General features: G+C 49.0%; 1 protein-coding gene across 1 annotated transcript in view; it reads right to left on the bottom strand.

Moving 5' to 3' along the window:
- Positions 1-2,639: 2,639 nt before the first annotated feature.
- Positions 2,640-13,076, bottom strand: part of CCDC60 (coiled-coil domain containing 60) — a 94,875-nt gene continuing 84,438 nt past the window's right edge. The window contains exons 8-13 of the mRNA XM_084868322.1: positions 12,040-12,111; positions 9,260-9,322; positions 8,481-8,603; positions 6,408-6,539; positions 4,644-4,833; positions 2,640-3,016 (exon numbers count right to left, since the gene is read on the bottom strand). Of these exons, the coding sequence (XP_084724448.1) occupies positions 2,915-3,016; positions 4,644-4,833; positions 6,408-6,539; positions 8,481-8,603; positions 9,260-9,322; positions 12,040-12,111 (682 nt within the window). The 3' untranslated portion in view covers positions 2,640-2,914. The remainder of the gene's footprint in view (positions 3,017-4,643; positions 4,834-6,407; positions 6,540-8,480; positions 8,604-9,259; positions 9,323-12,039; positions 12,112-13,076) is intronic.

Below are 13,076 nucleotides of genomic sequence, written 5' to 3'. Positions count from 1 at the left end.
GAGTTCTGTGTGCTTCCTGGACTTGTAAGTCCAATTCTTTCCCCAGATGGGGGAAGTTTTCTGTCACTATTTCTTTCAGTATGTTTTCAATATGTTGCTCTCTCTCATCTTCTGGGACCCCCATGATTCTGATGTTGGATCGTTTGAAGTTGTCCCAGAGGTTTCTTACATTATCTTCAATTTTCTGGATTCTCTTGCCTTCTAGCTTCTGCAGAGGAGTGTCTTCTGGCTCTTTATGTTCCAAATCTTTGACTTGATTCTTGCGATCTTCTATTCTGTTTTTAGGACTCTGTATAATATTTTTTATTTCAGACAATGTATTCTTTATTTCTTGTTGATCCCTTTTCATAGCCTCATAGGTCTCATTTATTTTATCGGCCTTTTCTAGGATACTCTTGAAAAACCTTATAAGTGTGGTTTTGAACTCTATATCCTGTCGCTTTTTGTCCTCCATTTCTTTCGTTTGTGATCTATTTGGTTTAGGCATTTTCGCAGGCAGCTTTCCTGATGGGGCGGAGTTTCAGGGTGGAGCTACAGCCTTGGCTTCCGTCAGCCCCGCCCTATGCGACTCCTGAGTCTAAGGGTCCTTCAGTACTTGTTGCAAGCACCTCTGAGAGAAAGGTGCCCTCGATTTTCGCCTGCTACCAAACAGTGTAGGCTCTCCCGCAATGGGCCCGAAACTGGGGTTCAGTTCAGTTGGAAGTGGAGTTGGAGGTGGCGTTCAGAGCAGTCTGGAGCCTGTCTCCTTCCCGCCAGGGCAGTCCTACGGCACAGCCGGCTGGCCCTTCTCTGCGCGCTGTGTGCGCGCCTCTGGGACCTCCTTTCGCCGCTTCCCCAGGTTCCGCCTTACAGCCCAGCTCCCTCTGGATGAGCCTGGGTCCCCGGGGTCTGGCCTAGAACGGGGGTTCAGAGCAGTTGGGGGCCCAGCACAGTCGGAGTGTTTATCTCCTTCCCGGTAGGGAACGCCAGCCAGGCACTCGGCCTCCCTCCTCTCCAGCTCCGTCCTCTCCGCGCGCCGCGTGTCTCTGTACCTTGGGCTTTTACAGCTCCTCCGCTCTTCCTTCTGGTTTTCTCCTTGCTTCTCGTTGTAGAATTTCCAGTCAGTCGACTTTCCTGTAGTTCTGGGTAATGTCCATTTTATATTTTACTTGTATTTTATTGAAATTGTTGCGTGCGGCTGCGGCTAGGTGCCTACCCGAGCAGCCATCTTGGATTCTCTCTCCATAGGTATAAGATCTTTGTCCAATCTTCTAGCTGTCTTTTTATACCCATGATATCTCTCTCACATACTCAAGCTCAAGCAAATGACAAGGTCTAACCTGGCTCAAACAGTCCATGAGCATCATGAGCTGCCCCCCCCACCTCCCACCCACCAAGTGGCGCCCCTTCCTCCCTCAACTCCATTCACCCAGTTGCCACCTCCAGGACTTGTTTTCCACTCAATAGGAATCATTCTTCTCCTTCACACACCTTCTCCCACGAACACCTTCTTCAAATCCATGTAAAGTTGAAAGTTTGCCCCAATGATCAGCGTTTTGTTTTGTTTTTCATCTCTGTTTCGATTTTGGGATGTTGGATGTGAATGTGCCTCATGAAGCACCTCAGGATGGCTCATTGTCCTCCAACCTCCCCATTTTTTTGGTGAGAAGAATTTTACATATTTGGGAAGAGTCTCACATGTTTGGGAAGGTTTTGGCATAGTTCATTTTGCCATTTGGAAGATTAAGTGGTTTTAAAAATGTATTGTGACTGAATCTCTGGCTCTGACCTCCACCAAAAGATGACCAATCTGAGTCCCAAGACAAAAGCCTCTAAAATAAGTATTTCTCCCTGTGGCTCTTCTTGGAGGCTGGAGCTGGGAGGTGATGTCGTGCCTCCCCCTAGTCCCTAATCTACTCAGTAGGAAAAGGGCCTTTGTTTGAATAAATATTCCTTGCCCAACCAAAGTAGGCCTTGTTGCTGCTGGTAATGCCTGCTGCCTTCCTTTTCAGTAGAAGGTTCTATATTTTGCAGGCAAGCATGATGGAAGCATAATACTAACTGAACCCACTAGGTGGTGCTGCAGCTCTGAGAAATAGTCTTGGAAAGTGGCAAGCAGGAGGGTGGAGTAAGTCCTGTGGTTTCAGCATATCTCCTGTGCTAGACAGACAGACACCCAGTCTAGACATGGCTCTGCCACTTACTGGCTGTGTGACTGTTGGCAAATGACCTTAGGTTTTGGTGTCCTTATTTGTGAAATGGCGATGATAACAAAGCCTACCACAGAGGAATGGTCTGAGCCTTGCATATGATGCTGCTGGAGTATTATCTAATTTGCAAACTGTGGATTGCTGTGCAAATCGAAGTTAATATGGTGCCAGGAAGCCCCGCCATTAGAGCTAGCCCTTGGGAATGATTCCAAAAGCAAGATAGCTTTTGTGACTCCTTGTCTCATACAGTGAGGGTTGGGGGTCTGTAGGGGTAGGGAGGAAATTCAGAGGCAGCTGAACATGATTGTAAATGGCATTATGAGGCCATAAAATTAGCCAGCACTGAATCCGTTGAATAACAAAGGCTCAGTAAGTGCTAACTGTTGTCATTGTTAGTCTCTGAATACCACACCCAGATTCCACAGCTCCAGCTCTTTCCATACCAGACATCAAACATTCAGCTCAATTTTATTATCTGGAATTTGAGGATACAAATTTGAGGATACAGTGCAGGGATCTGGGAGTGGTAGAGTCAGGCTGGGTCAGTGAGGAACAGAGACTGGAAGGTTGGACTGGGTGTGAGGGTGAGGGGAGTTTATACTTTGCCAGAAGTCAGTCTCCAGATTGACTTTTATATCACGAGTATCCATGAGAACAGGCAGGAAGCAGGAGCACAGTGTCCACTAGCCCTCCTGCACCAGGACAGCTGGCCGGCCGGGCCCCAGCTACGTCCGGGCAGTCTGGGGCCGGGTGGGGATGTTGATCCGGGTCTGCAGCCAGTTGATATAATCCTCTTGAGGCATATGGATTATGTGTTCTCGCACAAACTGCAGGGCAAATACAGTGGCAGCCTCAGATTTGGTCTGAAAGCTAGATTCCTTGCCCTCCCCTTCCCTCAGGATCCTGAGATATTTGGATTGAGGGTGGTGGTCCCAGAATGCCTCCAACCATTCAGACATTCAGAATGTAGCATCCCACTGGGGTGGCTCCTTCTAGAAAAAGATCCCTTTCCAGTGTCCTGGTTCAGCAGGCTCATTTGAAGCCTTTTCTATTGACCCAGAGAAATTTAGGGAGATCAGGAAAACTCAGCTGTCTGCGCTTTTCTTTCTTTTCTACTCCTTAATATCTTTTTTTAAAAAAGTAATGTGTCCTTAAACTTATTTTGGTTCATAAAGCCCTTTTAGCATTGATGACAGCTGTGGGCTTGCTTCCAGGAAAGGGTTAAGACACAGAATGTAGTTTCAAATAGATTCTAGGTTAAGACACCCACATCCAGGTCATTGGAAGTTCTGTGATGCTCTCACTGGGAGAGGGACATGCTGAGTGTCACTCGCTGGGGCCATGCACTCACCTCAGAGAACGGGGAGCCTCCACATCCCGCCTCCTCTTGCCCTTCGGAGATGGCCCCAGAGCCGGCAGGTTAAAGGTAGACCCCATAACTGGCAGGTTAAAGGTAGACCCCATAACCGGCAGGTTAAAGGTAGACCCCATAACTGGCAGGTTAAAGGTAGGCCCCATAACCGGCAGGTTAAAGGTAGACCCCATAACTGGCAGGTTAAAGGTAGACCCCATAACCGGCAGGTTAAAGGTAGACCCCATAACTGGCAGGTTAAAGGTAGACCCCATAACCGGCAGGTTAAAGGTAGACCCATAACCGGCAGGTTAAAGGTAGACCCATAACCGGCAGGTTAAAGGTAGGCCCCATAACTGGCACGTGGAGGTTGGACAGTTGCCCTGGAGTTCGTTTTGGTCTAGCCAGCTAGAGTCTTTCCTGAAAGGGGCCCCTTGCTCGCTTGCTTTCGCCCCCACTGACTGCCTGCAAGTTCCTTCAATAGTTCAAGTTCTGTGCTGCGGCCTTCGCACGTGCTCCTCCCTCTGCCTGACCTGCTCTTCCCTTCTCTTCTCAGTGCCGTCTCTTCGGCATTCAGGCCTTGGCTTAAAACTCACCTTACCCAGTTGCTCTGGCTAAGGTAGGTCCCCTCTACCTTGACCTTGAATGAGTGCTCCTCAAACTTTATTATGCATAAAAATCACCTGGGGACTCATTGATATGCAAACTCTGAGTTGGCAGATGTGCTTTGGCACCTAAGATTCTGCATTGCTAAGAAGAAGGTCCATGCTGTTGGTCCGTGGGCCACAGTTTTAGTAGCCAGATCTAGAGGGCTCCTCGTTATGACCGCCAGTTATTTTATTCCCTTGTCCACTTATTTCTGTCTCTCCAAGGCCTCCAGTTTCTGGAGGGGAGGGCACACCATTTACAAAGAACATAATGTCCCCTGGAGTAGAACAACCAAGGTCATGTGACAATCCCTCTTCTATTAGATGGTAAGCTCCCAGAAGGCAGAGATCTTTGTCTTTTACGTTGTGTTCCCGGCCCTTACTGGTGCCTGGGTGTTGGGAGGTGGTGGGATGAGGGCCCCGGGACATGGTGAAGGGAAAGGACATGGCAGTTACCTCCACAGCCACAGCGACGTCTGGGGAGCACAGTTCCCAGGTCCTCAGTTCCTGGAGCACTTTCAGGAGGACGTGGGGCCTGATTCTCAGGTCCAGGTTTTCCCCGAACTTCTGCAGTTTTGCCAGGATCTTTTTGGCGGGGCGGAAACTCTTCAGATCTTCAGGGAGTTTGGACAGGAGATCAAAGTACCTCGGGTTTCAAGAAGAGAGGGCCAGCTAGGAGGCTGCCGGGAGTGGGGCTGGCACCTCAGGTCCTCCATCTCTCTCTGCCTCTCATGCGATGCCTCCAGGGCGGCATCAGCCTTTATCTGGGGGACTTTCCTCCACCCCAAATGCAAGGGACCTGCAGATCAGGCACGTCTTTAATTTTTAAGGGCAGTAAGAGCTGGAGCACGATTTGCATCTCATTAGAAAAACAAATTAGGGACATACTTTAAAGAGATGCATTTATTATTTTTCTGGCAAGCGGCATGAAAAGCTTGCAAGAAAGGAAAGGTGACTGAGGTTTTGAAGTGTCACTTTTGAGAGTTGATCAGGCCAGGGAGGACATGGACACTTCTGCGGGGGGCGTCTCCAGAGTGGAGGAGGCTCTCACACAGCTGGAGGAGGAGGAGGAGGAAGGAGAGGGGGCAGGGAGGGGAGGGGGAGGGAGATGGGGAGGTGGATAGAGAGGGAGAAAGGGTGTGCATTTCCCATGTCTCTGCCTGAGGAATCTTGGGCCACAGCTCTGCGTATGTCAGTGGGTTTGGTGAATCTTTACAGAGTGTGAGGGCAGTTTGCTAACCCATGGTGAGAACAAGGTGGATTCTAGCCCTGAGGGGGTTCAGGTGTGATGGGGTTTAAGAGGGTCTCTTTTTAAAGAGGGTGGCGATGGCATATAGGTACCGCCCTGATATCTATGAACCCATTGTGGAAAAATTTGAAGAAATTGATCTCCATACAATTTGGGCTCCTCGTATGTACTGTTTTGTATTTTATGATACATATTTATATATATTTATGTCTTTTTGTAGGCTTCAGTTCCACACTATTAAAATCACGGAAGGATTCAGGGTACATTTTTAGACTTTCTCATCTTACTCTCAGAGGCTGATTTACTCACCCTGCCAGGTTCATAAAATTACAGTTCATCCGACTCCAATCCAGATAAGCATAGAGACCGGGGTCAGGCAGGGGTCTAAATCCTAACTCTTCCTTATTCATAAAGTGGGGGTTGAAATGCACCTTCAGGGTTTTTTTTTTTGGGGAATACAATAGATAATATAGGAACATTGCTCAGGGTGGTGTCTGCCATCCAATAATCACTCAGTTCCTGTTGCTTTTTGTTACACTTACTATCACGCCTGGGCACAGTGTTCCTAGGACAGTGTGCCTGGTTCTGTATCGGAAAGGAGTTAAGTTATTTGAGGAATACAGTGATCACCCTGGAGACCTCTGACTCTGGATGTTTTCAGGTTGGTTAGCCTCATCTGTCGCTCCCACAGGGGCTGGCGAGCGGGTCCCTATTTGCAAGTGTGAATCGAATAGAAGATAATGTGGGAAACAGAGCTGGTCGGAGGGTCTGTGCTTCGGGAACTGAAGGGTTCTTGCCTGACCGCTCTGGGGACAGCCTGTCTGGGGGGCCTTGCTGCTGGCCGAGGGCAGCTTTGGAGTGATGCCTCTCCAGGTTGCGAGAGCGAATGGGATCAAATGTGATTTTGTAACAGCAGCCCTTCTTCCTTCACCCCCTCAGGGCCCGTCTTATCTGGCTCTCAGGGTATTTACCAGTGGTCTGCAATTTCTTCTGCGTCTCCTTTTACCATGGCGACTTTATGTCTCATTTTTGCTATGTCCTTTTGAAAATTCGAGACGAGGACAAAAGAATGGAACTTCTGGAGACCTCTCTCTTCCTGGCGCCTGCATCACAGGTTGTGTGAGAAAGAGGGAGAAGAGTCAGACACCTGCCTCCTTTAACCATCTGGCTGCCTTTTCCTGCATGGGGTTCTTCTTAGCCCTCCCAGCCACTATCTAACTTACTGCCTGGCTTTGGCTACCAGAGGATACACCTCTCTCCAAGGTCCTGAAATGCTCTTTTCTTGCTACAGTCAGTATTTTTTTTTTTTTTTTAAATCAGCCTTCATTCTCTCCCTACTTTTGATTGTATTTGCACAGCTTTCTCATCTGTAAAATGAAGGATAATAATGGTTTCCAGCTCTTAGAGGTGAGGATTACATAATACAATGTGTGGAAAGTGCTGAACTTGGTGCCTGCCAGTCACACAGTGGGCGTTCAACTCATGCTGTTTCCTCTCTTCTCTGCTCCCCTTATCATTTTGTGCATATGTCCTATCTCTCCAAAGAGACTTTATAAATATAACCATGCCATTCACCTTATATGCATTTTGATAGCTTCCCATTTTACTCAGAATAAAGCCCTCTGAGTAACTTGCCCTCTGAGGCTCTCCATTCTTCAGCCCCTACAACATTTCCCAGCTTTATCCCTATCTTTCCCATCTCTCTCTCTCCCAGAATTTTATGCTTTGGCTCATGATCAAAGACTGAGATAAAGTCCAACCTCCACAGCTGGGCTGGTAAGGCCTTTTATGATCTGGCCTCTGTTTTACTCTGATGACTTTGTAAGCAACCACAACCAAGTCCCAGCCACACCTGGCTACTGGTAGTTCCTGACCCACGGGGGCCCCTTCTGGCCTCTGGGACTGCTGTTCTTTTCCCTGGAACTCCCTGCCTTCCTCCTTTTCCTGTGTACCTCTCTGGGTTTGAATGCCACCTTTACTGCTTAACTCCTGGGTGACCTTTGACAAGAGACATCTCTGAGCCCACTTTTCTCATCTATAAAATGGGTCTAATGATAGTACCTACCCGTAGGATTGTTGTGAGGACTCAGTGATAAATACACACAAGGCTCTTACACCATGACTGATACACAGTAGGTGCCCAGGAAATATTACCTGACTTTATTAAGCTGAAAATATTGTTTTCCCCGGACGACCTTGCTGATTGCTGTTGGGGGCAAATCAGCAATTGCTGGGAAGGACACCCTCTTCCCGTGTTCCCTTAGCCCCCTGCTCACCCCCCTGTTGGCCCTCATCACTCTGTGTGGTAATTGCCTGTTTACTTTTCTGTCTCCCTCATTAGACTGGGGGCTCCCAGAGGGCAGGGACCAATCACCTCTAATCCCGTGGCTCATAACAGCCAGTCCATCCAGGCTGAGAGGGCAGAGGGTCACCATTCGACCTTTGTTGAATGGACAAGTTCATTGGAGTGAATGGTCATGGCAGTCAAGGAGTAGGCTGGGATGGGAGGCACTTACTGGATTGTCAGAATAAAAACGGTTTCCAGTGGTCTCTGGTACTCTTAACATCAGTTCCAAGTTTTAATGATGACATTCATGGCTGGCTGTGCGTGATGCAGCTGTCACCTGCCACTTCTCTGTCCTCTTCACACTTTCTGTGTCCCTTTCAGCCTTAGGACTTTGTATGTACCTTCCTGCTGCCTGGAATGTCCATCTACCCTCTCACCACCCACCAGCTCTTCCTTATCCTTGGCGAGGTCTTCCTGGATTACCTGACCTAAATTAGGTCCCCATGGTTTCTCCCTCTCCCAGACACTTGTTCTTTTCCTATATAGCAATGATTATAATTTGTACCTGTGTTTATTAACTCAGTTAGTTTGTTTCTGCCCATCTTTCCCAGGAGAGACAACAAAGCTCTCTGAGGGCAGAGAACACATCCTTCCTGTACCCAGTGGTAGCCTCAGCACCAGCACACGGCATCGTGTGGGCACATAGTAGGTGTCAGATGAATGTCCTTTGAGTAAGTGCATCTACATGTATCCTTACTTCATGAGAATTTCCATCTTGTCCTGCAGGCAGAAGCCGGCCTCCTGGGCCACATTGTAGAACTTGGCCCTCATGGTGGAACACACATTTGTCTTGCAGTTGATGAGGTCCTGGTAGGTGCGGCTGTGGACACAGACAAGAGGGGTTTGGGGGATCAGGCCCAAAATGGGTCAGACAGACACATGAGGCTGGTCTCTCTGGGCCCCACAGTGCTTTGCTGTGGGAATTCCACGTGCCCACCTGGGCTCTCCACCCTCACCTGGCGCGTCCCCAGCATCACCATGGATGTAGGAAGGACAGATCTTCCAGACCATACCAGGCTGGTGGTGCAGGCCTTATGAAATGAGCCCACAGTGAGACATCTGGCCAGCTGAGCCCAGAGAATGTTAAGGACCTTGAGATGAAGGTGGAATTTGGAGCTGGGAGATCCAGGTTCAAACTCCAGTGCCACATTTCTTAGCTGCATGGGTTGGGCAGGATATTTCATTGGCCAAGGGTCCCCTGTAGTATGGGATAATGTTACCATCTCGTAGGATTGCTTTTGAGGAATAAGCAAGATAGTGAATACGGAATGCTTTTCCCAGGGCCTGGCACAGAGGACGAATTAGTTGCCATTGCTTGTGTTGTTGCTTGGCATCTTGACCTTGAGCCCCTTGCCCTGGGAGCCCCTGGTCCTTCAGCAGTGTCTGTGGCTTCAGGGGGCCTGGTCTACACTGGGTTATTTCCCTGGGAGGATAGAGGGTGTGGTCGCCACAGTCCCTCTTGCCCACCTGGCTTACCTTTTAGACTTCTTCTGGATCGGTTGGCTGTGGGTTTCTCCACTTGTACTGCTGGACCTGTCACTGAAGTAGAGAGGGATGCTTTCAGGTTGCCTGGAGCCTGCTTTTCACACAAAGGGAAGTGTCGGGGTCCCCTTGATGCCTGCTGGCCTCCAGGATTCAGGTCAGGGAGTGGTTCCAATCAAGACACAGGTTATAGAACTCAGTGTGTAATTTTCCCACATCTTTGCCTTTGCTCATCCCATACCCTGCTCGGAGCGTCCTTGTTTCTTCTCTCCCTATTAAACTCCTATAGTATTCATGGTCTACAGCCGGTTCTGCTTGCTCTGACTCCCCTGGTCCAACGTTGACCTTCTGTCTCTGCCTAGTGGCAGGATGACATATTTTCTGGATCCCAGTTTCTTTTGAATAAAATGGGTCTCTAACGGAAGGATAAGTTCATTGTGGACCGTTCTGTCCTCCTGTCTCTACCCATGAGCTCTTAACCTGGGGCCGAGGGCAGGCTTGGTGAAGGGATGGGCGAGTCCTCCTCGTCATGTTGTCCTGGGTGTTCCTGACCCCAGACTGCCTCTTCATTTACAGATTCTCTTCTTTAAGTTGGACCCTTGAACTGAGTGTCATCTTCACTTGACTTTGGAGGCAGACAGAGCCCAGTGCTGGTCTGTGGGCCAGGAACTCGCTCTGGAATGCCAGTTTCCTCATCGGTACCCAATCAACTTCTTATACCATTTGTCCCTTTCTTACGTGAGGGCTGATTTAAATCCTTGAGTGGCTGTGTCTTCCTGTGACTTTGCCTGGCTGGGGCTCCTGGGGAGTGGGAGAAGCTCCCTTGCTCAAGCCCATCCCTTCTCTGTGCCTTCTCCCAGGTCCTCCTTTGGTGACCCAGGCCTTCAGCACCTGGGTCTAGCACCTTCTCTCTCACCCTGTCTCCCTTTGTTTATTCCAAACGCCTCAAAAAATGGACTTGACTGCTCTATCTGTGTGGTTCTAGAGGGTAAGAATCTTTCATATCCCTGTGATGTGTGACTAATCCTTTTCTTTTGGCCTTGTGACCTCTGGGACTCCTTTCAGGAGGCAGGCCTGGTGTCCTCCCAGATCCCTCTCCGTAGGAAAGGTTCTGGCCTTTTCTGCTTTCCCCAGAGGCTCATGGGACTGGACTTAGAGAACTTAGGCCTGGCAGGTGGTGGAGCAAATGCTCCACTCAACTAAGGCAGAGCCCCAGTAATAATACCCAGAAGGCCCCAGCTGCCTTCAACCAGCTGCCTCAACCCCACAGACGAATTGTTTGGGGCAAATGTGTTGGCTGTGACTTTCCTCTTATAGATGACTTTCTTCTTTTCTAGCAGTGTTATTAGCTGTGATAAACAAACAAACACACAGAAATACAAGCAACAGCCCTGACTGGCTTGGCTCAGTGGATAGAGCGTTGGCCTGCAGACTCAAGAGTCCTGGGTTTGATTCCGGTCAAGGGCATGTACCTTGGTTTTGGGCACACGCCCAGTGGGGAGTGTGCAGGAGGCAGCTGATCGATGTTTCTCTCATATCAATGTTTCTAACTCTATCCCTCTCCCTTCCTCTCTGTAAAAAAATCAATAAAATATATTAAAAAAAAAGAAAGAAGTAAAAGCAACGAAAGATCCCTTTGCCTGCCTCAGTCTCCTTTCCCTTATCTCTCATTGAGTTTCAGCCATTCAGGTCTTTGCTTAATGCCTTTAAGCTGCTCCCTGTCTCAGGCCCTTTGCACATGCTATTTCCTCTGCCTGGAACACTATCCCCACCTTTCCCAGCCACTTAGGCATGTCAAACTCAGGCTGACGGGCGCATGCCTCATTTAAATGAGGCATGTGGCCCACCGGCCACAAGTTTAACATGCTTGTGTAGTTCTGATCTCGACTTAAATGTCTAAGTCCATCTTGGCTAAGACCCTGGTGCTCAACATTTAGCCACAGTCATGATTACAGGGCTGACTCGGGGGGTTATTTAATAAATGCATGACTGTCCCATTTATCAAATGGGACCAGCCATTCATAACCATGGACAGGATTCAAGGAGTCCATAAATGCGGTGGTAAAAGCCACACCTTTATTTTACCTAGCCATACACAGGAATGGAAATCACAGGCATTTGCACGTCACATGGCAATTGTGGGAGCTGTTTTAAAAAATCATTTACCCTCGACACGAATCCAAAATTTTGGTCATTCCTAGAGTGGCCACTTGGCCTTGTCACATGGTGCATTTGCTCACAGATGTACTACATCCCAGATGCAGGTGTAATATCACAGTCCACCTACGGTCTCACTGTAGATTGCTTCGTAAACAACGATTTATCGTTGCATCGGAAAGGATCCATAGGCTTCCTCCGACCACAGTCCAGTCTATTTGCTGTGGAATCCCCCAAAACCCAGCACAGCTCCTGGCCCAGAGTGGGTTCAGTGAATATTCTTGAGATGAATGGATGAGATGGGGGCATATCTCCCCTCCCCCACTGTAGCTCACCTGATAAAGAGGGAAGGACTAGCTCTGTAACACACCCTCCCTCTGCATCCCTCTGTACTGGAGGCTGCGAACGTGTGGCTGCTTAGCACGCAATTGGTGGGGAGGAATGCCTGTGTACTCACCCCAGGCCCGGGAGTTAAGGGGCTTGTTCTTAGTGAAGAAGAAAAAAGCTGCCCCTCCCTGCCCCCCATTCCATGGTCTGGTGAGGAGCCGCTGTACAACGGCCCCTGTAACTGCGGGGTGCCTCCTGACCGACCTGCTGGGGGCCCCAAGCCTTCCTACCTGGATTTGAGGGTGAGCTGCATGTCTTTATAGGCAGAATCGCTCTTGGTTTGTTTCAACATTGACGAGATACTGCAAAGCAATTAAGAACCTCTTAGTAAGGTACCAGGCCCGTGGTGCTCCTGAGGCGGTCACTGTCTGTGGGAGGACAAAGGATTCTCTTTCTGGAGCAGGGCTCCTTAGACTACCGGGCACAGGACTCACCTGGAGAGACTGCCGAGAATACGGATTCCTGGGCCCTGCTCCCGGGATTTGCATATATTAGGCCTGGAGTGGGGCCCTACCCTGGAAGCTGCATTTAAAACCAAACACATGTACACACCCACACATACCCACACTTCTGATACCTGTGTGCAGGAAGCACATTTTGAAACATGAGAGTTTCTCAGCATACTGTGATGTAATGCCCACGGGAAGAGCTTATTAAAAAACATGGTTTCAGCCCAGCCAGCATGGCTCAGTGGTTGAGTGTCCACCTAAGAACCAGAAGGTCATGGTTCAATTCCTGGTCAGGACACATGCCCGAATTGTGGGCTCAATACCCAATAGGGGCATGCTGGAGGCAGCTGATCAATGATTCTCATCATTGATGTTTCTGTCTTTCTCTACCTCTCCCTGAAATCAACAAAAACATATTTTTAAAAAATACAGTTTCTTCTGGAGATTCTGACCCAGTGGGTCTGGGGTGAAGACCAGAAATTTTCATTTTTCGCAAACATCCTAGCTGATTCTTTGGGGACCTTTGGGGAATCCTTGGGGACCTTTGGGGAATCTTTGGGGACCTTTGGAAAATACAGCTAGAGGAATTTAAGAAAAGGCTGTCTTCCTAGACCAGTGGTTGGCAAACTGCTGCTCTCGAGCCACCTGCGGCTCTTTGGCCCCTTGAGTGTGACTCTTCCACAAGATACCATGTGCGGGCGCGCATGTACAGTGTGATTGAAACTTTGTGGCCCATGCGCAGAAGTCGGTTTTCGGCTCTCAAGAAATTTCAATCATTGTACTGTTTATATTTGGCTCTGTTGACTAATGAGTTTGCC

Source organism: Pipistrellus hanaki, assembly GCF_964339955.1.
Source record: "Pipistrellus hanaki genome assembly, chromosome: 19".
Lineage (NCBI taxonomy): Eukaryota > Metazoa > Chordata > Mammalia > Chiroptera > Vespertilionidae > Pipistrellus > Pipistrellus hanaki.
This window is presented reverse-complemented; position numbering and strand designations above follow the sequence as displayed.